We start from the raw sequence: 26,184 nt of genomic DNA, 5'->3' as shown, positions 1-26,184 counted from the left end.
CACCACACGCTACTCAACTATGCCTTCTCTTGCAGCATCAAACTTCAGGGCGGGTTTGAATATGTTTGATGGCTGTGGGAAACTTATTAACAGTAGAATTTCTATTATTAGCCCTTCTGCATAATAAAGCTAAGAACCTGCAACTGGTAATCAAGCATTACTAGAAGGTACATTCTAAGATTCACTAACGAAAAGGAGTGCAGTGAAATGGTGCTACACAGCAATGCCTGAAAAAAAAAAAAAATCTGAAGTACTGAGCATGTAGGCTGTGTATACATTTCAAGGCTTAACCTTCAATTTTGACTGGTGTTTAGCTTTAATGTTATTTGTAGACAAACCCAGACTACTTGCAATCACAATAAGCAATTGGTTTAAATTATCAAACCAAAGGCACTATATAATAGTCTGGTGGATCAATGTTCCTTTCAGATACAATTGACTCAGGGTTAAAATCTGTCAGACAGGTTAGAAAATCCTAACTAGTGGCTACTGTTTTCTTACTGGTGCTGGAGGTGTTTGTTGCATGCCCCCTTTTTTATTGCCATATGTCCAAATACAAATTATGTAAACTGACGTCATCTGAGTCATTCATGCTTTGGCAGGTTGGTACAGATGATAGGGTGCAGGTGGATCATGCCTGTCCTTTAGTGTCTATGGCCAGTTTTACAAAGTTGATTCAGATTCTGGCAAAAACATTAAGGCAAGGTGCATAGTGCAACAGCTCAGAGCAAATTGTTATCAATGATTTGACTTTAATCAAGTGAAATCTGGTTCTATGATGCACAACTTTATTGCTTTGTGTGTTTGGATAATTCAATAAGCCTGATAGTGAGGATTCTGGAAAAGAAATACTGTAAACATTTATTGCACATACGTACATAAGTACATGAAGCCCTTAAATTGTGTTTACTACAACTTAATAAAACATGTTCCATGAACTGGTTCTTTAAACAGCAAAAGAATGAATTTATTTAAAGAGTTCAGCAGATCAAAATCTGTCCCATAAAGAAGAGTTTCATCCATTGCAATGTTTTATTTTAATGATACCTGAAGGAAAACCATATAAAAATACTATTTTTCTTATCTGCACTGCATTTACAACACTAAGAAATATACATAGCAATGTTGATGGCTTGAATTGTACGAGTTACATCCCAGTAGCATTTACATTTTCCTTTTTGATCAAAGATTCTTATTAATAAAAGTTCAGAGGAATTAGCATACAAAGGATAGTTACTTCCTTTTGCTCACTGAAAAAAGTGAACGTGCAATTTAAACTTTGTACATATTCTGTAATCATATGAAATATTTGTACAGAGATCTGGAAATATTATCAAATGCAAAATGCAATTTCATATATGGACAAGTGGTAGTTCAGCAATATATTAAACTTAAACATCCTGTCAAGCCTCCTACTTTCTGAAGGAATCACTGTAGCTGGGCAATGTAGAATCATACAGCTCTGCACGAGACTCAGCTGCAAGTATGAGCTCACCCGTATTGAGTGCATAGCTTGCCATGATGGAGAAAAGGGCTGCTATTATGTCTCCCCCTGGAGAATTATGGGACAGTTTAAAAAAAATAATAATTCTCTAGATGGATAGAAAGTCTGATCAATGTCAGCTCTGCAAATGGCTGTAAAAAGCTACACGTCTGCTTATAGGCATTTGGAGGGCATTCAAACTCTTCTGGATTGTTTGCAAATTGTTTGTAAGCACCTAAGCTTATAAAACAATGCAAATCAATACATTTTTAGTGAAGCAACATGAATAACCACCATAAAAGTCTTATGTTTACTCTTTTTCCACAATAATAAAAACAGGAAGGTGCTCAATAAACCCACATGATGATAGAAAACTGCTTGTCAGATGCCTTCTCTTGAAGCCCATCTAAACTAGGCCTTAAGAGAAAAGTTTCATTGTTGACAAACATCCTCACAAAGAAATTGAGTAATTTTGGTGGTGAGAGATCAAGCTGCTTAACTTGCTTCAATCAGGTCATTTGTGGAGGTCTGGAAAACAATAAATGACCCCATGCGGGATGTTTCCAATATTAACCTAATTAAAAGAGTAGAACCCCCCTCAAGATTACACATTGCCTACACAGGCAGGGTTATTAAGTAAGATGATGGAAAGAGGAACGACCCAAAGCAACTAATTTGTTTTTTTAGTTAAAAAGTTTAGAATAGTCAGAGCTATGAACGATAATTGCTGATTGGATAAATTTCTTTGCTGCACTTTACATCTAGTTTTCGGTATTAAATATACCTGTGTTGGCATCCAAGTTTAGCGCTGATCCAGTAATTAATGCAGGCAAGAGGTCTATTTTAGTACATGTTAACAATGTTAAATTTACATAATACAGTATGATATAAACAGAAATTATACCTTCAGTTCATTTTTTTTATCCAACATTTCCCCATGTGTCTACATGAAGCTAAAGTTTAGCTTTTGATGGGGGGGAGATACAGCGCCAAATTAGTTATGTATAATGGCATGTATACTATTACAGGAAGGCTGCTGCTTCTGGTAAAAATTTTCCTTTCAGTGCCTCCTTTATAGCTGTCTGATACTGCTCGGAGCAGCTTTCTTCCAGAGCTATGAGAGTCAACCGCAGCCAATGCTGAGAAAAGATGGGCCACTCGCCCACACCCCCTTCTGCCCTGCCCGCCATTCATATTACTTTTATTACTATTCTCACGCAATGCATTACATTCCCTGAATGGAGGAAGAGCAGTTGAATGACAGGATCTCCACCGTCCATTTACAGACCATGATGCATTTTGGGAGAATAGTAATATAAGGTAATATGAATGGCAGACAGGGCAGAAGGGAGCAAGGGGTGCTGCAATATTTCTCAGTAGCAGTGGCAGATGTTAACTCTCACAGAACCAGAAGACAGCTGCTAAGGGCAACATTTGGCAGCTATGAAGGAGGTCATGAAGGGAAGATTTATTTAATTTTTTTTAACTAAAAGCAGCTGCCTGCATGTAATACAGTGGTTCTTAACTTCTGTCCCACTAACAAGAAGGCTTGAAAAATAACTGAAATACATCACAGGTGATATAATTTGCTGCTCAGTGACTGCAGTATTCTAGACTGCCTCTCCCCAGGTTAATACAGGCATACCCCACTTTTAAGTACACAATGGGGTTTATTTAGTAAAGCTGTAAAGTGCAAAGTCAGGCTCACATCTGCATAGAAACCAATGAGCTTCTAGGTTTTATTAAAAACACTTAATTTAACAAGCTGGGGTTAGAAGCTCATTGGGTTCTATGCAGAAGTGAGCCTGATTTTGCACTTTCCAGCTTTAGTAAATAAACCCCATTGTGTACTTAAAAGTGGGGTATGCCTGTACTTAAATTCTGGCCTTCTAGTGGGCCTAGAGGACAGGAGTTGAGAACCACTGATGTAATGGGATACACACCATTACTCAAAACGAATGTGTTTGCTGCTGTGTTCCAAAAAAGTTAACTTCAGTTTCAAATAATAAATAACCTGAAAAGGATAGGCGCATCCACATCAATATATGTTTCTCCAATGTATTCAATGTATCCAACTAATAAAGGAATGAACACCACCACAAAGCTTTTTCAATAACCAAACATTTTTCTTGTCAGTTTGCAATGCATTCCTTCCATCTCTAATTTATTTAACGTCACCTTGCAACACCAATTCACCAGGATCCAATACCCGGGTTTGTTTTGCAAAATAGAGACAACAGAAGCATATACTATATAATAAATTAATATACCCTCACCCTAAACTCAGTATAGCAAATAGCAGGACTTGTGCTTATTGCTGAAGTCACTAGAATTTGCAGGTTCACACGCACATGTACATATTTTACACAAATGCTTATGCACACAAACACACGTGAACCAGTACAGAGACAACGCACACACAAACAAAAAAGAAAGGAAAACAGATAAAATTAAATTGCCTTTGTCCTTCTCCAAGCTGATAAGCTGTTAAGCATTGGTATGGAATGCTGGTTTTTAATACGTTTATCATGGGTAAAGTTTTCTTTCTTGGTTAAAAATACATTCAACAGGAAAAAAAACATATAAAATTATATATATTTTTTATATATATATATATATATATATATATATATATATATATATATATATACACACACATACACACACATACAAATTCTTTGTCATCATTTTAGCATAATATACATTTACATAAATATTCCTATAATGCTAAAGTTCAAAGAAGCATAATTTCCTCTTCTTAATATAATATATATATTTTTTTACTTTATGGATTCAATTAATTTAAACTCAGCTTTGAAAAAGGTGCTTGAATAATACAAAATTAAGCAATACCCAAGTAGGGTAGCAGTTCTCTAATTTGCATAACCAGTAACGTAAAACATTCACAAAAAAAAAAATGTAAAAACAAGAAGTTAAAATAAAATAAAAATCTAAATAAAAACAAAGCATTTGTCTACTCTTTCCACTTCTTTGAAGCACAACTTATATTTTCCAGCAAGATAATGCCAATGGCTGTTAATGTTACCTACATCTACTACCTCCCTGGCATCAAATATATTACTAACATTGTCAAGCCTTCTCTTCATAGCACAAAAATGCAACAAAAGATCACACACACTCCCACACACACAAAAAAAACAAAAAAACTAAAAAAAAAAATAACAATACCCATTATAAAAGAAATAATTTGAACAGCATAGTAAAGATCTTACAATGTCTACTTTAAATACTGCTCTTAGGAAAAAATAAAAATCCAGTGCTCAGATATAGATATAGATTTATGGATGAAAATAGCACTTACTAAGCCCTCTGTAAATTTGCCTGAATTTAACTGGCCAAATAGCTATTTTAAAAAAGCAGCACAATGTATATAGTTTCAGAACCATTGCCCTCATTTCTACTTTATGGCAGCTATTATCTATTTTTGCCTATTTTTTTAAGTTACCATTTCCTCTATACATATGTAAAGAGATCATCTTAGAAAGGAAAAAGTAATTGCAGCATAACTATGGCTGTAATTTATACTGTAGCATAATTAGTGCTTAACAACTGCAAAGATCACGCTGATCAACCTCACTTTTTGTCATTTGACACATATGTAGAATCTTGGATGCAAGAGAAGCCAATGTCTTTAAGTAGGGGTGCAGGAATTTCCATTATTACATGTGCGTGGTTTGACAATGTGACCAACTTTGTGAAAAGAAATTGAGTGCCCCACTAACCGCATTTGCTTTCCTCCTGTCTTCATCCACTTAATCTCATGTGACCTCTCCATTGTCGATACCCCAAACCACCACCCCAACAAACCAGAAAAAAAGAAATCTTTTCTACAGCTATGTTACAAGCAGATATGTATGAGCCAGTTCTCCAAACTTTGGTTCTAAGAAAACACTTGGTCAGTTGTTACAAAGGGAAAGTGGGAATGTTTGTTTTGGCACATTGCAGGAGACAGGAGTTTGTCTCGGTAAGGTATTGGCAGTACATGTCACACAATCCAATGAGCAAGTGCACGTTTCTAGTTTATTTTAGTTATATAGCAGGCTTTAGTCTTTTCCCATCCTCTTGTCTGAATTATTTTCCTTTAGAAAGGAAAAAAAAATCCATGATATAGTTGTCTAGGCAATCCTCACACAGTTTGATAGAAATTATCTGCCTGAAGGTTGTTCTGCTTTTGCATACTGTAGAAGCCACTGTATCTAGAGTCTGGGTCTGCCATTCTTAACATCCTCTGTGAGCTGTCCACTTGTACCATAGTTCCTTTCTTGCAGTCCACATACACCAGCTGGTTGTTCAAGCAGGTTGGCTGTTAGAAACACAAAAGGTATGTTTACATTCAGTGTCGGAAGAGGGTAATATCACAGTTGCTTACACACAAACATTGGTCTGTACAAATCTAAATTGGCATCATCAATCATCAGTCTATGAACGGTGTCAGAATGGTGTCAAAATCAATCAGATCATGCATCCAATTTTCACTTCAACGCCTTCTTTGTTCCATTTATTACTTGTTTTTCCTAATTTTTCTAACAATGCCACCTTTTGAAATCCTAGGAACTTTGCTGTGGTGCATAGAAAATAAAATAAATGATATACGCTTTTATTGGAGAAAATATTACAGTACCTGCAGTGCCTGTCAGCTTGCCATTTATAGATTGCACAGTTTTCTGGCCACAGCTGATCACTCATGCATACCCTCTGCATAGAAGTGCTGATTCTTGGTGGTGTATGACCCATGTTTATGGACATTCAATTATTTACAGTATATATTCCCAACAAACTGCAAGGACCTTTTAAATAAGTACTTACTAATCTCTTTAGCTCCCAACGCAGTGCAGCAATTCAACTTCAAAATTCACAGGAGAAGCACTGAAGTAGTACTCAGTCCTTTCCCAGCAGTGCCCTGGCAGCTTTCCAGACATTAAAGTGGTTGTAAACCCTTACAACCAACTTTGACCTACAGGTAAGCCTAGATTAAGGCTTACCTGTAGGTCCAAGAAATATCTCCTAAACCTACACGGTTTAGGAGATATTTGCCGAAAGACAGGCACCGCCGCAGGCGCGCAGGCGAACTGAGCGCACCACGGTCAATGGCGATATGCCGCGAGTGGCGGCTCCCGTGCGCATGCACGGGAGTGATGTTATCGCGGCTTTGCCTAATGATAGCGGCGGAGCGGCGAGACCCACCGAGAAGATGGATGCGCCGTACTACAGGGGACAGCGGTGACTTCGCTGGCTCCTGTGTCAGGTAAGTGACACATAAAGGACTACTATGCGATGCATAGTAGTCCATATGCTTTACCTTTGCAGGGAATGAAAGAGGAAGTAAACCCATCAGGGTTTACTTCCTCTTTAAATCTCTAGTGTAAACAGAAAACAGTTGGGGGAGGAGAAGGCTGACCTGACTTGAACAATTTCAGTGCTTCTGCTTTGAAATTTGAGAAATTATTGATATATCTGCAGCTACAGAGGTCAGTGATGTTTTTTTTTTTTTTAATCCAATTTACTGCTCGAAAAGAATATGTTAATACTTGAGTATCCACAGTCTGACCTTGATTACATTTAACATTTAAAAGGTGAACACCAGGTATATGTATGTATGTGTCTTTATTTCATACATATATTGGTCCAACTTGCAGTGCAAGTATGCAAATCATACCGGAAGGGCTACTGGTTAAGGGGGCAATCACTGTAGTATTTGGTGCTACTACAGTGATAGTCCAGATCTTCTGGGTCCTTCTCAGATTCTGTGCGACTTCCCCTCTACACACTAACCACAGGGGGTGCTCGCTTGCCACTGCCACCCTTACATTACAGCAAACACCATATACATAAACAGAAGCTGCTCTTAGTAGGTGAAACAGTTGAACAATTTGTTTTGCATTTTCTTTCTTTAATCTGCACAAAAATCCCATCAGCTAAAAAGATATATATATCTGTGGTGTCCAAATACCTGTGATAATGCTATTAACTGGTACACATCATGCAATCTGTATGCATGCAATACATTTGCTTGACTACACCAGGGTCACCATTCAGCAAAGGTATATTTAACAGAAGCTGTAAATGTCAGACCGACTTCCACTAATATGTAGCATATCTTTACCAGATAACTTACTATCTACCTAACTTTATCCAGATAGAAAAAGCAGATGGCCATTCATGGTGGCTAGTGGCTACAAATTAGTGCAGTTAATAAATAGATTTGTTTTGTTTAACTAAATCTGTGCCAAGATTCAATCCTATCATTAAACATATTTTGACAGACAAACTAAGCTTTACAAACTGGAAGTTGCAATTTCAATGCCTTTTAAGAATGTGTTTTTATAATCAACATTTCATCCATGTACATTACTGTACATGTATAAAAGGGGTTAAGTGCACAGGAAAAATGCAAATGTTCTCTTGGAATACCTAAATTTTACATTCCCTTGTGGAATGTTCTGAATGTGATTGTGTGAGCAGACATGCAAAGCAAGCGATATTGCCTTGGGCTGAAATTCAAATATTCACAATATTACTTTTCTGGTTTAGTGCTTTAACTTGCTTCTCTTCCGCAAGGCATGACAGCATGCTATGTGCAGCTATCTCATATAGAGAGACATGCAAGTGTATCACAGGATTTGGGGGCTAATTTCTAAAGAGAAAAAAAAAGAATTTTCGAGTGGCAAAATAGCATACAGCAAATTCAAAGATAATAATAACAAGTAGAAACAATGTAGAATTCTACCTGATGGATAATATGCAGGGTGACTATTCAATTTGTTTAAAGCAGTGAAGCCCCCTCAAAGACATACAAGTCTGACACAACTGGCATATGGGCTAGGATCCTTGTGGATGGTGGGTCATGAGCATTGTGGATAGGGTTTATATTAGCCCACATGCTGAAGCAGAAGCTTCAAGATGTGAGTCCAAAATTATGGTGCACGCTCTTAAAAGTTTTGTTTGTGGTAATGATGTGCTGCACTGAGCTTTATGGTTATGCAGAAATTGTGATGGAAAGTATTTTGGAGCAACTTATCTGATGAAAACATCCCACAGTCTAGTTCTCATGTTTTAATTAATGAGGTCATGCATTCAACAGATAAGAATGTGAACGTAACTGTAATAGATCCTAAAGATATTGAATGCAGTTATTCAAAATGAAAGCATCTAAACAAAAAAGTTATATATACTGTATACAGTATCTCACTAAATTGAGTACACCCCTCACATTTTTTGTAAATATTTTATAATATCTTTTCATGTAACAACACTGAAGAAATTACATTTTGCTACAATGTAAAGTAGTGAGTGTACAGCTTGTATAAAAGTGTAAATTTGCTGTCCCCTCAAAATAACTCAACACACAGCCATCAATGTCTAAACTGCTGGCAACAAAGGTGAGTACATCCCTAAGTGAAAATGTCCAAATTGGGCCCAAATAGCCATTTTCCCTCCCCGATGTCATGTGACTCGTTAGTGTTTCAAGGTCTTAGTTGTGAATGGGGAGCATGTCTATTAAATTTGGTGTTATTGCTCTCACTCTCTCATACTGGTCACTGGAAGTGCAACATTACACCTCGTGGCAAAGAACTCTGAGGATCTGAAAAAAAGAATTGTTGCTCTACATAAAGATGGCCTAGGACAGTGATGGCGAACCTTGGCACCCCAGATGTTTTAGAACTACATTTACCATGATGCTCATGCACTCTGCAGTGTAGCTGAGCATCATGGGAAATGTAGTTCCAAAACATCTGGGGTGCCAAGGTTCACCATCACTGGCCTAGGATATAAGAAAATTGAAACTGAGCTGCAGCACAGTTCAGGTAAGTTTTTGAGTGGAACAGGACAGGTTTGACTCAGAACAGGCCTCGCCATGATTGACCAAAGAAGTTGAGTGCACGTGCTAAGCCTCATATCCAGAGGTTCTATTTGGGAAATAGATGTATGAGTGCTGCCAGAATTGCTGCAGAGGTTGAAGGGGTGGGCGGTAAGCCTGTCAGTGCTCAGACCACATGCTGCACACTGTATCAAATTGGACTGCATGGCTATCACCCTAAAATAACTTCTTCTAAAGCTGATGCACAAGAAAGCCTGCAAACAATTTGCTGAAGACAAGTAGACTAAGGACATGGATTACTGGAACCATGTCCTGTGGTCTGATGGTGTCAAGCGTGTGTGGTGGCAACCAAGTGAGCAGTACAAAGACAGTCAAGCATGGTGGTGGGAGTGTTATGGTCTGGGGCTACATGAGTGCTGCTGGCACTAGGGAGCTACAGTTTATTGAGGGAACCATGAATGTCACCATGTTGCCACCATGTACTGTGACATAATGAGGCAGAGCATGATCCCCCTTCCCTTCGGAGACTGGGTTGCAGGGTGGTATTCCAACATAACGACAACAAACACACCTCCAAGATGATCACTGCTTTGCTAAAGATCAGTGGGGATCAGGAGGCAACTTGTATAATTTCCTGACCACCAAAAGCCAACATTAACACTTGCTATGGAAAACTTCATAAGAACCTAGACAGTGATCTTATTTAAAGTGATACTAAAGTCTAATAGTCTAATTTTTTCTCCTTTAAAAATAACAAACATGTTAAGGCCCGTACACACGGTCTGACTTTTTGACAACAAACATGCAAATTAGCTGTTTTGGAGCAACATCCGACTGTGTGTACGCTCCATCGGACAAACTTTTTCTGTTTTCATCGGACTTTTGTTGGCTGTGCGAACGGACAAACTTTCTGGCAACAAAAGTCCGATGGAGCAAAGTCCGACCGTGTGTATGCAAAAGCATCGGACTTTTGTACAAGGTACAAACACGCATGCTCAGAACCAATGCAAAAGATCAGACTACAATACAGAAGTTGACCAAAGGTGGCGCTGGAGTCATTGAACGTCCTCTTTTGAAGCGGCGTCAGTACGTTGTGACGTCATTACGTTCGTGTTTGTTGTCAAAAAGTCCGACCGTGTGTATGCAATACAAACTTGTGGACCACGCCCTTTGTACAAAAGTCCACGAAAAAGTTTGTACAAAGTCCGACCGTGTGTACGGGCCTTTATACTTACCCGTTTTGTATAATGGTTTTCCAAAGAGCAGCCTGGATCCTCCTCTTCTCCGGACCCTCTTTGGCACTCCTGGCCCCTCCTTCCTGCCCCAAAGCAAGCAGCTTGCTATGGGGGCACCTGAGCAGAGTCGCAGCGCTGTGTCTCCATTTAGACATGAAGCTGCAGCCCAGCCCTGCCCCCTCTCTCTCCTCAGTGGCTCACAGACTTTGGCTGAGAGCAGCGGGGGCCAATGGCACTTCACTGCTGTCTCAGCCAATGAGAAGGCAGAGTCCGGACAGCCGAGTCTCGTCTGCAACGTCGCTTGATCGAGATGGGGCTCAGGAAAGTATGGGGGGATGGGGGCTAAAGGTGGGTTGCTACACACAGAAAGCTTTTAATCTTCATAGAATGCATTAATATATTAAAAAAAAACCTTCTGCCTTTACAACCACTTGAAGGGAACTCAATAAGGATATGAAATTGTAAATGAAGCCTGTTGTAAATTGACTTGTTTGCAGAAATTATAATATGTATCCTTTTCTTTTTTTCAACACACTGGGTCTACTAACATGTAATGTTAAGTGAAGCTATGTTCAGGGCAGTTAAAGTACAATCAAACAAAAGATAAAAATGAAAAAAATCAATTAGGTATTTGAAGTGAAAACAGATTCACTTCACTGCACTGCACTTCCCTATACATTTTGGTAAAAGGAGATTCTGCGAAGATATGCAGAATCCTAAACCCATAGTTGAGTCAAAAGAAGGCAAAAAAAAAAACCCTAACAAGGTTGCATATGCTCCAGTGGCTATCGGATATTCAATCCTTGGTATTATTACCTCATGCACACTGGACTTTATAAAAAACATCTGTAGCATTAGCTAAAGAAAGCTGTAGATGTAGAATGAGTTTTGCAGTGTTTTTGCAGTACTGTTTTTCAGCAAAACTATATGCCCACTATTATTACTACTACTATTATGCTTATGAAAACAAAAAAAGCTGATAAAAGCCTATGTTTAAATGGACATATAAGATAGCATGCTGGGGAGTTTATTGGCTGCAGAAAATAACATCTGAAGCCAAAAACAGCAGCTGTAAAACTGCCCACTGTGCACGAGGCCTAAATGTTAAAATTCAATTATGTTTTTGCATTTAAAATTGCATCCAACTCTTTTTTTAAAGCAATTTAATGGGCTTGGCCAGAGCTAGTTCATGGGGGAGTCTTTTCCACATTTTTATATGTCTTAGGGCCTTGTTACATAGTCAGGTTGAAAAAAGTCCATCTAGTTCAACCATAATAAATAAATAACACTTGTTCAAACTTGACTAAATTTCTAGCTCTTAGCAAACGCTCTCAGCGTGAATGTGCTTTAGTATGGGCATTGGACTTGCTTTAACGCGCACTAGTATAGGTGTTAATGTGCTTTAGTATGGACGTTAAACTGACGTTTTACAAGTGTTAATGCATTAAAACTGTTCCACAAATGCCTATTTTTTTTTTTTTTTTTTTTTAGATTACATTAAACAGAAGTGACATTACAGGAAATAAACGATTTGAGGTGTGGCTTGTCATGCTGAATTTTTCCTGTGCATACGCCAATAGCAGCAGCTATGCTTTATCTCATGTTTGGTCTGATGTGTGAGCAATTGGCTATGCAGAGGAAGTGGAGAAGGGCATACAGTCACTATTGGGTACATCCAACTGTCTCCCAGAGATATTCTAAAGGATACTTTCATGCCCTGTATCATGATTTTTGCACCTACCCTCAAAAGTTGATGTCAGCCATCTTCAAGCTGCACAAACAGGGAGCGACTGCAGAATACTCTATGCTCTCCACTACCATTACAGGGCATTGTGAGACATTATATTGCACCTGAATGATTTTTATTTTCAAGAGCCGTTTTAACGCACCACAAAAGGCTGCCAGTGCTTTTGCGAAGTATTACTATAGACTTACATGAGAGGCGTTGAAAGGCTTCAAACTTCTACAGACTTGACATGAGGCTTCAATTTTGAAGCAAAGCAATGTAACACTAAAGCCGCGTACACACGGGCGGACTGTCTGTCCAACTTAGTCCGCTGAAACACATTTCAGCCGACAGTCCGCTCGTGTGTGGGCTTCAGCTGACTTTTTCAGCGGACAGTCTGGCGGACTAAGTCTTTCGGAATTTCCGTAATACAGTCCGTCCAACTTTGGTTTCAGCGGACAGTCCGCTCGTGAGTAGGCAAGTTGGACGGACTAAGTATGGCGCATGCTCAGAAAGGATTTACACGGCGAAAGGTTGCATTGCAGTGTATTGGACGTCGTATTTCTAGTCCCGTCGTACGTGCTGTACACGTCATCGCGCAAGCTTTCAGCGGACTGTTTGTTCATCGTGTGTGGTCAAGTCCGTTCATTCGAAAGTAGGATGGACTGTCTGTCGGATTGTCTGACGGACTTAGTTGGCCAGACAGTCCGCCCGTGTACGCGGCTTAACGCTTCATGTTTTGATAATGTCAACAGCATTGTGCGCCGTCCATAGTGAGAGGCTGAGAAGGCCGCTTTCCGCCCCTCCACAGCTCAGCGCTCCAATGAGCATGGAGGAGTAGAACAGGAGAGATGCTGACTGACAGGCAGCAGCTCTCCGCTTGGGGAGGTGAGAGAACTTAGACATGTTTGGTGGCTCGGTTCTCAGTGAAGAGGTGGTGGGGGACAGATGCAGCATCGGTATGATGCTTTATCTACCAAGGTAAGTACGAATAGGTAAAAAACAACAACAACAATCCATACTTCTCTTTTAAACCATATTTGCCACATAGTTGCCCAATTAAATAGTGTATTGAGGTTGGTTTGTAAATTGGAGATATCCTGTACAGATGTTATTTCACTAGATAGCTTGATGTCGTCTGCAAACCCCAAAATTGTACTTTTAATCCCAAACTTTATGTCAATTGAAAATAGGTAAACAAGTAACGGCCTCTTAATCTTTCGCTCCTTGTCCCAATTAGCTTATGGGATGAAGTCACAATGGGAGGCAAATATGGGTGCAATAGATGATGAGGAATAGAGTGAGGCCCTGGACACATGTAAGGTAGCGTCACCCAAACGATCAGACCGCCTTACCCAATTTTACTTTGTACATCGATCTTATCTTACACCCCTTTAACTGGCTCAATATAAAAGGGGACAAAGTACCACATGTCCTATGTAAGTGATGGCCAACCTTGGCACCCCAGATGTGTTGGAACTACATTTCCCATGATGCTCATGCACTCTGCAGTGTAGTTGAGCATCATGGGAAACGTAGTTCCAAAACATCAGGGGTGCCAAGGTTCGCCATCACTGTCCTATGTGTTCCCCTTGATGTGGGTATGGTCTATGACTTGCTCTGGAACTGTCAGATAATACAGTGTTTCTGGTCACAAGTTATTAAATTCCTTTACGAAACCATGAGTTCTCCATTAACCTTACACCCCAAGCAGTGTTTGCTAGAAATATTTCCTGAACCAGAATTAGACAAATTCACTAAGGTATTCTTGCATGAAACATTGTTCTCTGCCAGAAAAGTGATTGCCAGACAATGGATGAGGTCCAAACCTCCTCAACTTACCAGCTGGATGCCTGAAATAAACAATACTTTGCCATATAAGAAATCCCTATATATTCATAGAGGATTCCCATCCAAATATATATGGGACTGATGGCTACAAGCATTTGAAGCGTGTATGTAAACATAATGTGTTCTTTGGGGGATCTTACTGGTCTTTTACCAATATCATTTATGAGTATTTGTTGAAGACGCTATACTTTTATACATGCAATAATATATAACACAATACAATAACCTTGTTTATCTCCTTTATTACGTTTGTTTTGTGCATTGTTACCCTTGGTATACTTGAGGACAAACAAACTTTAATATATGCTTTTATTCTAACTGTATCTTTGTTATTTTGTACCCTGCACATCCACTGTGATCCTATATTTATACCTACTTTAATAAAAGTTACTGTTTGAAAGTACAAAAAAAAGTAAGCGTTATTGTTATTTACCTCGACCTATCAAAATTGGAAACTGACGGGGTGACCTCCGCAATTATGCATGGGGAGCAGTATGCCTCTTCAACTTTATAGCGGAGGTATTTGTACTTCTTATTTTCTTGTCCCCGATTCATGCACCAATTTGTATGTTATATTCATGTTCCTATTAGTGTGCTTTGTTGCTACGTGGACATACTATGTACTTCTGTTTGTAATGCAGGGTCTCCGCCCCATGGTTGGTGTTTTAATAAACTTTATATTTGAAAAAAAAATAAAAATTAAGTGTCCCAATGCTGAACTTTGGGATACACCACTAATAACCTTAGACCATTTAGCGTATGAGTCATTAATCAATACTATCTGAATACGGTCCCTTAGCCAGTTTTCTACCTATTTGCAAACAGAATTTTCTAAGCCTATAGACTTTAATTCATACATGTGGTTCTACACATCCATTAAAATCAGGCCGCAATGTGTATAAAGCAGTGTCCGATGGAGTTCTCTCTGCTTAAAAAAATTGTGAAAAGGCATGTTTTTATTGCAGAGAGACATGCTACAGTATGTCTCTTCTGTAACAAAACACAAAAATAAAATAAAACAAGCTCCCTGTTTACAATCTTCTGCTGAATGTACACTGAGCTGCGCATGTGTAGCTCAGCATACATTCTTGGCATGGTGCCAGTGTGCTGGGATAAATGACTCCTATGTGCATGCACGGAAGTCCCATCATCCCTGCCAGCCAATCAAGAAGCTGATTTCCCTGCACCTGGAAGAAGTCCGAAGATCGAGGTCAGTGAGGGATCCAACATTCTCATTGCTGGAATTGAGGCGACCGGCTTTTCCTCCCAAGTTGTTTGGCTTCTCAAAACAACTTTCATTCAGTTCTGTTCTTTTTTTTAAGACTCGGAAGCCAGTGGAGCACAGAATATACGTTTTAGTAAACCACATTGTCGTACTGTATAAATATGCATGCTTTTTAAAGCTTTAAAGAAAGAAATGTATAAAGCTGTGATGTGTTCCCACTGATGCTTTTTAAAATAACTTCTTGCAAACAGCAATAGAATGCAGCAGAATCAGCCAATCAGATTTTAATGAAATTTTTGAATGGATACTGAGAGTTTTATGTATACTTTTGCCTCATTTGATATGATTACTAATACTAAATTGCAGTCACAATAAAGTACTCTGTTCCCTATAAGCACCCCCTATCAACCCCTAGTGCCTGGAGTATATTGGTACCATGTGAACCTTACTGGAAGCGTTTAGCATACAAATCGGATGCTTGGGTAAGCTATTCTATATGGGCAGTTAGATGGGATGCAGAGAAACTTTATTTAGTTTTAGAATTTAGCACACACGCAGCACAGTTACCTATATTTGTTCCTGTTTTCTATTACATATAGGATAGTTAAATTGGGAAATATGGGAAAATTAAGCAGACATGATTTTTTGACCCTTGTGATAGTTAGCTAACTAGAGAAAAAGACAAAGAATGTAAGAAAAACAGATAAATAGAAAAATAACAAATGCATACATATATACAATTTTAATATTCTCTCAAATATATAGCAGGAATTTTATACCTTGGTAGGAGTGCGGTAACAAGGTACCGGAATCCATTGCTTTTTCTGATTGATGAGAAGGAGGACTATGATGATCACAAGTGCTGTCATTATAGGGACTGCCACCCATGCAACTGAATGAAGAGATGCATCTTCACTGGGCCGAGGTCTGTCGCCTTCCCTGTAGTTAACTTTAAGATGACCCATTTCTACAAGAATGAAAAAAAAAAAACATTTAACTGCAATAAATGCTTAGAAGAGGTTGCAGCATGTAAATGAAATGTTATGCTAAAGCTTATTTCCACCTAATGTGAACCCCTCCCACCTTCAAGAACCCTTTCCTGCTTAACATCCCCAGCATTATCTGTTTAAATCGTTGCATGTATACTTTATCTCAAGGTCCAGTTGGTCATGTGCCTCTTCTTCCTCCAGCACTGGGCAGGTCCTGAAGGCTGCAACGAACAGTGCTATGAAATTAAGAGTCACCATCATATGCGGTGGGAGTTTTTTTTTTTAAGCACCTGATTAGAGCCATATGCTCTAATAGGCTTCAAAAAAGGTGCACTGCGAGTGCAAACCATTGTGCTCACAGTGCACCCAGGTGTGTTAGCAAAGCAAATCAATATTTGTTTTGCTAACACAGAACCGCCTCTCAGCCAATCAGGAGGCCTGGATGTAATACTGGGCACCTGATTGACTGAAGAAAGTGGTGATCTCACTGGCTGAACAGAACAGGAAGAAGACATACATGGAGGAGTCTTGCATCCATCGCCGTGCTACCTGTCCCACAGCTTGCCGCCTGACCCACCACCATGATGGGGTAAGTGCCAGACAGACAGCGGGGCACAGTGGCTACATATTATGGGCACAAAGGCTGCAATTGATGGAGCACAGTTGGCTGCATTTGTGAGGCACAGTGGCTGCATATTATGGGCACAGTGGCTGCAATTGATGGGGCACAGTTGGCTGCATTTGATGGGCACAGTTGGCTGTATATGATGAGCAGACTGGATGCATATGATGAGCAGAGTGGCTGAATATGATGGGAACAGTGGCTGCAAATGATGTTCTTGTTTCAGAATTTTTCAGTTCATTTGCGCCCCTCCAAAAAGCACCAGCTGCCACTGCCTAGACACCTTGGGCTCACAAGAGGTGAATTGAATGATGCTTGGCCAATATAGTGTAAGTATAGGTGGGTGTCATTTAACCTGGAGATGAGGCCGCGTACACACGCGGGGACTGTTCGCCCAACTTTGTCCGTCAAACAGTTTCGGCAAACAGTCCGCTCAAAATTAGCATGGACGGACATGGCCACACACGACGGACGAACAGTTTGCTGAAACCGTGCGCGATGACGTGAACGGCACGTACGACGGGACGAAAAATACGACGTCCTATACACTGCATTATAACTTTCGGCGTGTAAATCCTTTCTGAGCATGCGCGGAACTTAGTTTGACGAACAAGCCTACACACGAGCGGACTGTTCGCTGAAACAAGGTTTCAGCGGACAGTTTTTTGGAAATTCCAAAAAACATTGTTCGTCAAACTGTCCGCTGAAACTGTCCGCTGAAAGCCCACACACGAGCGGACTGTCCGCCCAAACACTGTTCAGCGGACAAAGTTGGGCGAACAGTCCGCCCGTGTGTACGCGGCCTAAGTGGTGAGTCTGTGGGGGACAGTTCTGGAGATAGAACTTTTCACCCTTGGCTGACCTAATTATTTCTTAAAACTGTAGCTAGAATTGGACTTTAATGGAACAGAGGTTGCTATTGGGATGTACTGAAAAAGCCACTTAAAACTTTCCTTGAATCTTCAGCATTCAATATCTTCAATATTTGTTGCGCGCAGAATGAAATCTAACTTATGAGTTTTTGAGAACAAATTCCTTAAGACCCCTTTCACACTGAGGCACTTTTAGGGCATTTTAGTGCTAAAAATAGTGTCTGAATAGCGCCACTCAAGCCACCCCAGTGTGAAAGCCTGAGTGCTTTCACACTGGGGCGATGCGCTTGCAGGACAGGAAAAAAGGTTCTGTAGGCAGCATCTTTGGGGCGGTGCAGTGTATACACTGCTCCTACCCACTGAAATTAATGGGCAGCGCTGCTGAAGCACGTGCAAAGCGATTAGGCAGCGATGCAAAAAACGGGAACTATTAACACTTTCTTGGCCGCTAGCAGCGGTTAAATGTGCCCCTCTAGCAGGCGAAAAGCTCTGCTATAACAGCAGCAAAGCGCCGCTTTACCGCAAACGTCCGCACAGCCCCAGTGTGAAAGGGGTCTTACAGTACAACCAGCTAGAGAGGTAAATGGGAACTTGAATAGTACAGCTCTTTTTCATATTGAGCGAGGTATAGACTGAAGAGAGGGAGACACTATTATGCCTATTTTACAGAGAATTAGTAAGACCTCATCGTAAACGTGTTTAGCTTCATTTTGGATACCAGCTAACTAAAACATTGTTGCATAACTGGAAAGGGTACAAAGCAGGTCAACTAAATTAACCAGTTAAAGTATTAATGTATTTATATGCTCTTTCAAAAAGGTATTAAAAATGTGTCTTGCTTACTCAAGAAATTGCTGATTGGTACTGTGTGCTTTATTAAGTCTTTGATCAACTAGCATGTCTAAATCCTTCTACATCACTGATTCACCCAGTTTTTCTCCCCCCAATTTGTATGATGCGTTTATGTTTTTAGACTTCATATCTGTACATTCATCACCACTAAACCTCATTTAATACGTAGTTGCTCATTCAAGCGGTGTATCCAAGTCAATTTGAGACATCCTATAGGGACTGTATTTTACTGCACAGCTTTGTGTTTCTGTGCAATGACAGAAATGCTAAGCTTCAGAAATGTCACATGTTCCCATTAAGCTAGCCCCCTGCAAAGCTGGGTACACAGCAAATGGTTGCAAGCGCTGATCAGAGTATTCTGGTAGGGGTGGGGGGGGGGGGGGGGTGAGTCCCCCTGTCAGAATACAATAGTACAGCAGGGGGAGATGCTGCACCAACATCACTTGATTTGGTACAGTGATCTATCAGGTTTTTTTGCTGGGTTGAATGAAAAAACATAAAAACATACTTGCAGTGTGTATCAGGTTTAAGGAAGATAATCTTAGCTATTTAATTGCTGCCTATGTTGTGGAGTTATATTGACTGTGTTTGTGTGTAATCTATACCAGTTGGTGATATGAACTGTACAATAGATTAGACAAATACACGGATTTGTTAATACATGTTTGTTTCAGTAGAATCGTTTCTGTATCAGAGTGGGTTCACACAATGTGTAGAGAGGCTCGCAGCAGGGGTCCGGTGTGTCCCTGTTCTCCGTTTCAGAGGTGATTCACATCCAAATTTTTGCCTGAAATTCAGGCCTAAAACAGAGAAAAAGACGCACAGTACACTTATGCTGTGCACTCCATGGCTGCCCCCTTCTGCTGTGCGCTCCGTGGCCATCCCCGAGATCTGCATCCAATTGGCATAAGTATGAACCCAGCCTGAGACTAAGAATGGCAGATAGTGTATACATCTTATGTAGTAAACACAAATGTCCAATAAATAACTAGTAAATATACAGAAACTATTGGTGGTAGATAACATATTGTACTGACCTCTATGGTGGAGAATATCATTCTCACTTGGTGTTGGCCATTGAGAGCTATCGTGTTCATTTTTTCCTCTGTGATTTGTCTTCTCAATAGGGATGTTAGTGGGTTCTGGAATATACATCTCTGCAAAACATGGATTTAATTTATGGATCTATTCGTTTTTCATGTAGCCGTCAGACCTTTCTAACATCCTTAACCATTTAACCTCAGCAGGGGCAAATTGCAATGCCATCATGACTGGAGGCATATTTTTGTTTGTATGCAAGCCAAACTTGTTATTTACACACAAATTGAAATGTATTTACAGTAAGGTGTACAGTATTATGTTTGTATAATTATTAATAGCAATAGTATTATCCACTGATATATTGTTTTATTTTTCAGCAAGCAGGTTGTAAAGTCGATCATATACCTTGCAACCTATTTATTACATTTTAAGAAAAATATATTTTTATATTTATTATGTCATGTGTAGCCAACTTACTGATTTTGCCTGAAAACTGGGCACAATACGGTGTTAGAACATACCTGGCTGATATCCCACAATGCACAAACCTCAGTGTCTAAAAAAACCTATCGATAGGCCAAGGATCATTTCTATACAATGGCACATCAGAAGGCTTTAGGGTGCATTGATACACACGTTTGAAAAGGTAAAAGATGATGTCTATAGTATAATATTGTAAAAGGTTTCAGTAAACATTTTAGTTCAAAGAAGTCCAGCCAAAGCTCATTTGGTTGGGCTTCTCCCATGGATCACAGGAGTGCAATTTAGTTTTGCACTTCTGTGACCCATTTTCAGCAGAGAACGAACTGAAGTCCGCTCTCTGCTGACATCACAGGAATCAGTAAAGGCACCACGTCATCAAGACAGTAAAGTCTGGATCCACCAGGTACCTGGGCTGACACCTGTCTCAGCGAGCCGCTGAGACGGATGCTCCCCGCCCCTCCACAGCTCAGCACTCCAGTGAGCGTGGAAGAGCAGAGCTGAGAGCTGCTGACTGACAGTCAGCAGCTCTCTGCTCGGGGAGCTGTGGGAACCGAGCCATCGGTGATGTTCGATCGCTCTGTTCTCAGTGTAGAGGCGCCGAGGACAGATGCAGTATCGGACCGATGCTGCAACCACCTAGATAAGTATGAATATGGGAAAAACCCAAAACCTTTCATTCTCTTTTAAAGCAGTACAAATTTACTTTAAGAGCTTTCAGACAAAGCAGGTCCACCTGTCTGTTTTTTAGGCGGATGTAAATGGACAAAACAAACAGATGATCTATTCCCATTTACATGCGGCATGTTCTGCATAAGCAGAGTAGACACGGACCTGTCATCCACCTGCACAGCACTGAGCAGGTGGATTCGCTGGTGTGAAAGAGCCCTAACAGGTTTTAGAACTTTTTGGAGTCATCACTGAATGGTTATATTTTTAGTGAATGTAATTCCTAAAACAACTATTATGATCCCACTTTGTTATCTTGAAAAGGAGAAGCAGGGTATCAACTACAATGCACTGCGTTTATACACTTCTTTTTCACCATTATAGAATACAATTGTAAACAGTTAGATTTTCAGTTGATATAAACATCTCAGTAAAAGCAGCTTAGTGTTTTAACTACTTTTAGTCTGTAAATGTGAAGATGATTAAGTGGAGCACAATTATAGTCAAAGTGATACATTTTCATACTTAAAGGAAAGAATGATGACAGCTCTTGGGGTATGAAAATCCAGTTGCTATGTGTGAAAACATGCTGTAAAGAAGGAATGCTTCAAAAAATAATCCCAAGTATTTAAAACAAAAATAAATATAAAGTGCATCCATGCATACCTTTTGTCAAAAATTTTTTTTTAAAAATGCTCACTTCTCAATCTAGACAAATTGTCATTTTTGGAATCTCTGTCAATGTGTTTGCATGTGTAAGTTAGTAGCTTGGCTTTGTTTCCACCTCTGAGGAATGACTTCTGTTGGTTCTGAGCTAACAGTTGGGTCTAGACATTTTCCAGTCTTAAAAGGTAGGTAAGTTCAAAGTATTTAGTAGAAAATAGTAGGTTATACTTACTTTTTCTACTATTTGCACAAGTTTACGAGTAGTGATGTCAATCACGCATTGGGTTGATTGAGGCTCTCAGGAATTTAATTTCGTTTTCAAAGTATTTAGTGCCTGTGGCATTCAGCCAACCCATGGCATTGTCGGTCCTCTGCCCAGATGATTTGTTTGTACTTCTGCAGAGGAGTGTTTCCAGGTGTGCTGGTTTTAGGCTTATCTGCTATAAAATTTCTGCTTGTGAGATACCTTGCTGATGCAGGATGCACACATTGTGTCTTCTTGCTCTGCTTACTTTTTGCATGGCATGAGATTTGTTTGTTATGTTTTATATCCTCTAAATGGCTGCTTATGATTAATTTAAAGGTTAAGTTTGCCTTTAACCACTTGACCCCTGGATCATTTACCCCCCCCCCATGACCAGGCCATTTTTTTTGTCGTGTAACACTGCACCCAAATTAAATTAATGCCATTTTTTTTCACACCAATAGAGCTTTTGTTTTGGTGATATTTGATCAACACTGTGTTTTGTATTGGTTGTGGTGTACACAAAATGAGAATTGTAAATTCAGAACTAATTTTACATAATGTGACATGGCATACAGAAAAGACTTATTCAGAGTAAAATATGTTGTTACCTGGACACATGGGACAACAGCTTCCTTCAACATTAATTGGCTCCACGCATGGTAAAGGTGGGCAACTAACTGTAGAGCAAAGTGTTTGTCCTTGTAAGCAATAGCAGTGTGTACAACTGTCAATGTCCCATCGTTCCTCATCAGCATATGTCTTGCCATTGAAGTGACAGACCACCTTCTTTGGAATTGTATCTTCTGTGAACACAAATTAAATATATTAGCCACAGCTGAGCTTATGAATTAGTTATATATTGGGGTTTCTGTAAAAAAATGTATATATATATACATATATATATATATATATATATATATATATATGTAATGTTTACAAACAAATAGATGGGAATGTGAGTTCTTACAAAACACTATTGTTACAGGTAAACTAACCCACCGTTTCAGATATGTAGCACAGAAGTTTACATATTCATGCTTTCCAGAGTTGGCAGGTGAAATGTGGGATTCTTAGTGTCTTAGAACAATGAACACCAAATATCAAACATACAGTAGGTCATTTTACAATGTAAGAAACATTCAAGGGTTGTAGCACCACAAGGCAGACCCATCTATTACCAACCCAACAAAGTTACATATATAGTTCTTAAGGCCAATTTCAATTTGTGAAGTACTGTATATTACCTGTGGATTGCAAGTATTTGTTTATGAAATCCCCCCCCCCCCCATTGACATGCTATTTAAGCAAATAGGGAAAAGACTGTGGCTACTGTGTGCTGAAGTTCTTGTGAGAATGATTGAGTTATCAAATACATTCCCACATATGATTTCTGCATTTACAGACAACGTAACAAGAGTTGAAGAGCATATAATGTTTTATGAATCCTCCCTAACACCAGCTTTGCTGCCAAACATCTTGAAAGCAGTTAGTCAGGGCTGGGTTAAGGTTTTTTGGGGCCCTAGGCATGATGGCAGCTTTGGGGTCTTTCCAGCTATTAAGAGCTTTTACACAGTCCATGCACAGCCCTGTAGTGTGTTGTGGTACTATTCATTTCTACAGCAGCAGGCAATGCAATGCACAGCAGCAATGCTTTGCATTAAAAAAAGAAGGGCCAAGTATGATTTCTGTCTGTTAAAGTGGATGTAAACCTGATTTTATTTTATTTTTTAATGAAGACTTCTACCTGGTACACTAGAGGATGGCACTTCATCCGGCCGAGTTTTGCCACAAAGAGTTAATCCAGCTCTAAGCAATCCTCTTGTCTTTTTTTAGTAAGATAAAAAACAACACACTGATACGTTTGTGTTGCCACACACCCCACTGCGGTGTCTGACATTTCTTTATCTCACAAACGAGCAGAGAGTGTGTTACAATTTCAGCTTCACATTCCTCCTCCTTACTTCTCCAGCTCTCCCAGGATTGGCTGCTCCACACCTCAGCATGATTGGGCATGCTAAAGTCATGTGATGCCTTTCCTAAGTTTTGACTGGATGTTACGCTTCTTGGGGCATGATCAGCAGGAGAGTGTAGAGGTGGGCGGGAGTCTTATGACAGCAGGACTCCGCCAACCGAGCTCTGGCAAAGAGACCCACCCACTGATTCCAGAGTTTTGCGGGGCTCCAACTGCTGAAGGGGGTGACATTTGCAAGGCTTGCATGTATATATACATTAATACTGTGCCATTTGTTTATACTGGGTGAGTGGTGAGTTTACATCCACTTTAGCGTGCACTGTCAGCCAATTCAAAATGAATAGAGAGGCATAATACAGCACACATCAATGCATGGAAACATTAATGAAATGCTTAGTTTGAAGGGAGCATTCAGCTTTGAACCACAGATACCAGGGATTGGAAATTATTCAAAAGAAAGTAAAGCTAGTAAAAGTAAAATATTTAAAAAAAAAGTGTGTGTGTGTGTGTGTGTGTGTGTGTGTGTGTGTGTGTGTGTGTGTGTGTCTGTAGGTTGGGGGATAATATTATAGCTGCATAGCCTGGCATTTGGTATGTAACTATAGTTCAGCTTTTATGAGGAACTCAAACTTTTATTTTTAATTTAGACTGGGGAAATGTTAGAGCCCCTGTCAGGATTTTATTGCTTACTATTGTAGCAGAGACCTGGCTGGGAGCAAGGAGAAATCTCTTATGCAGGTCACAAAATATCTCAGTTTTAGCAGACTGGAACAGGGCTCAAGTATATCTGTCTTTTTATGGCCGTCTATGTGCTTGGTGGGAGATTTCTCCACTGTTTCTGTCCTTGTGACAGGTGGTCAATTAGACAGGAAGTGAAAGAAAACCACAATAAAAAAAAAAATGACATTTTCAAATGTTTCCTTTTCTTCCTCTAAAGGTAAAATGGTTGTTATGCCACTTAGTAAATTACATGCAATCCCCTCTGTTAGAAAGAGTCCTATGCTTCAGTGTATGCGCTTTGTAAAAAATATGCCCATTTCTATCTGAATTCACAGTGGTGCTCACGTGACTCTTCGCTGCTCCCTCTCCCGATCTGACAGCTAGAGCGGGAGGGGCAAAGAATCGCCGGCTGACATCAGGTGGGAGAGAGCCAAGAGGGCAGCAGCAAGGAGTCATGTGAGTGCCGAGTGGTGCTGTGAATTCAGGTAGAAACTGGCATCTTTTTTACAAAGCACAGGCACTGCAGCATAGGATGTTTTCTAACAGAAGGGATTTCATGTCATTTACACTTTAATTTCAGCAGCAGGGGGGAGTAAGGGGGGGCACAGTCATTAGTTGACAGGCAGGGAGTGGAGGGGGAGAGAGGACAGAAGAGAACTGTGAATGACGGAAGCCCACAAACTGAACACGGTGTCAGGGCTCAGCAGCCATAATAAACTGTGGTCAGTTTACAGGGGGAGGGCCGAGTCAGCCAGGTATTTCAGGTGATACAGGGGACCAAATGACACAACACAAGCACTGTAATGTTTAACATGCTTTAAAGTATCAGGATCCAATTTTTTTAGGGTTACAAACGCTTTAAGAGCTCTGTTTTTACAACAAACTCCCAAAACATGGAATATTGCAGAGAACTGGTCAAACAAATCAAGTAAAACCTGAGATCTGTAGGGTTGGCAACCCTCTGTTCCAAATGAGATAGGCAGTCAAACTAAAAGCTCCGTAAATTCCAGAAAACAAACCCAGGTTTGTAGACGCTATAACTTTTGCGCAAACCAATAAATATACACTTATTGATTTTTTTTTTACAAAAAACACGTGGCTGAATACATTTAGGCCTAAATGTATGAGTACAATTTAGTTTATTGGATTTTTTTTTTTATAACAAAAAGTAGAAAATATCATTTCTTTTTCAAAATTTTTGGTCTTTTTTCATTTATATCGCAAAAAATAAAAATCGCAGAGCAATCAAATATCATCAAAAGAAAGCTCTATTTGTGGGAAAAAAAAGGATGCAAATTTCATTTGGGTACAACATTGCACGACTGCACAATTACCAGCTAAAACAGAGCAGTGCCAAACTGTAAAAAGTGCTCTGGTCATTGAGCAGACAAATCTTCCGGGGCTGAAGTGGATAATTCTAATGTGTAAATTAAAGGACCATTTGAATTAAGCATTTAATGAAGAAATTCCATTCAGACTCATCCATTACAGTGTATTGCAGTAACACAATGTACCATATTTGCATTCGTGTGTTGTGGTGCCATTTATTTTAAACAAATTTCTAACCAATGCAGATGTGTTGCGGTGCACCCTTAAAGCATGGTTATACACTACTGTACATTGCATTGTACACCATTGGAAAAAATTGTGAATGTCAAAGCAACCAGTGAGTCGCGTACAGCAGGCTTTAGTCT

The 26,184-nt window shown here is 39.7% G+C and overlaps 1 protein-coding gene across 1 annotated transcript in view; it reads right to left on the bottom strand.

Annotated features, from left to right (window-relative positions):
• Positions 1–766: 766 nt before the first annotated feature.
• The window catches only part of CRIM1 (cysteine rich transmembrane BMP regulator 1), a 1,166,729-nt gene continuing 1,141,311 nt past the window's right edge, over positions 767–26,184 (bottom strand). The window contains exons 14-17 of the mRNA XM_077486443.1: positions 22,407–22,601; positions 19,733–19,852; positions 16,140–16,327; positions 767–5,807 (exon numbers count right to left, since the gene is read on the bottom strand). Of these exons, the coding sequence (XP_077342569.1) occupies positions 5,631–5,807; positions 16,140–16,327; positions 19,733–19,852; positions 22,407–22,601 (680 nt within the window). The 3' untranslated portion in view covers positions 767–5,630. The remainder of the gene's footprint in view (positions 5,808–16,139; positions 16,328–19,732; positions 19,853–22,406; positions 22,602–26,184) is intronic.

Source organism: Lithobates pipiens, unplaced genomic scaffold, assembly GCF_037356315.1.
Source record: "Lithobates pipiens isolate NorthernLeopardFrog02 unplaced genomic scaffold, aLitPip1_a1.2 Scaffold_18, whole genome shotgun sequence".
Classification (NCBI taxonomy): Eukaryota; Metazoa; Chordata; class Amphibia; order Anura; family Ranidae; genus Lithobates; species Lithobates pipiens.
The sequence above is the reverse complement of the archived record's forward strand: the minus strand, read 5'-3'. Positions and strand labels throughout refer to the sequence as shown.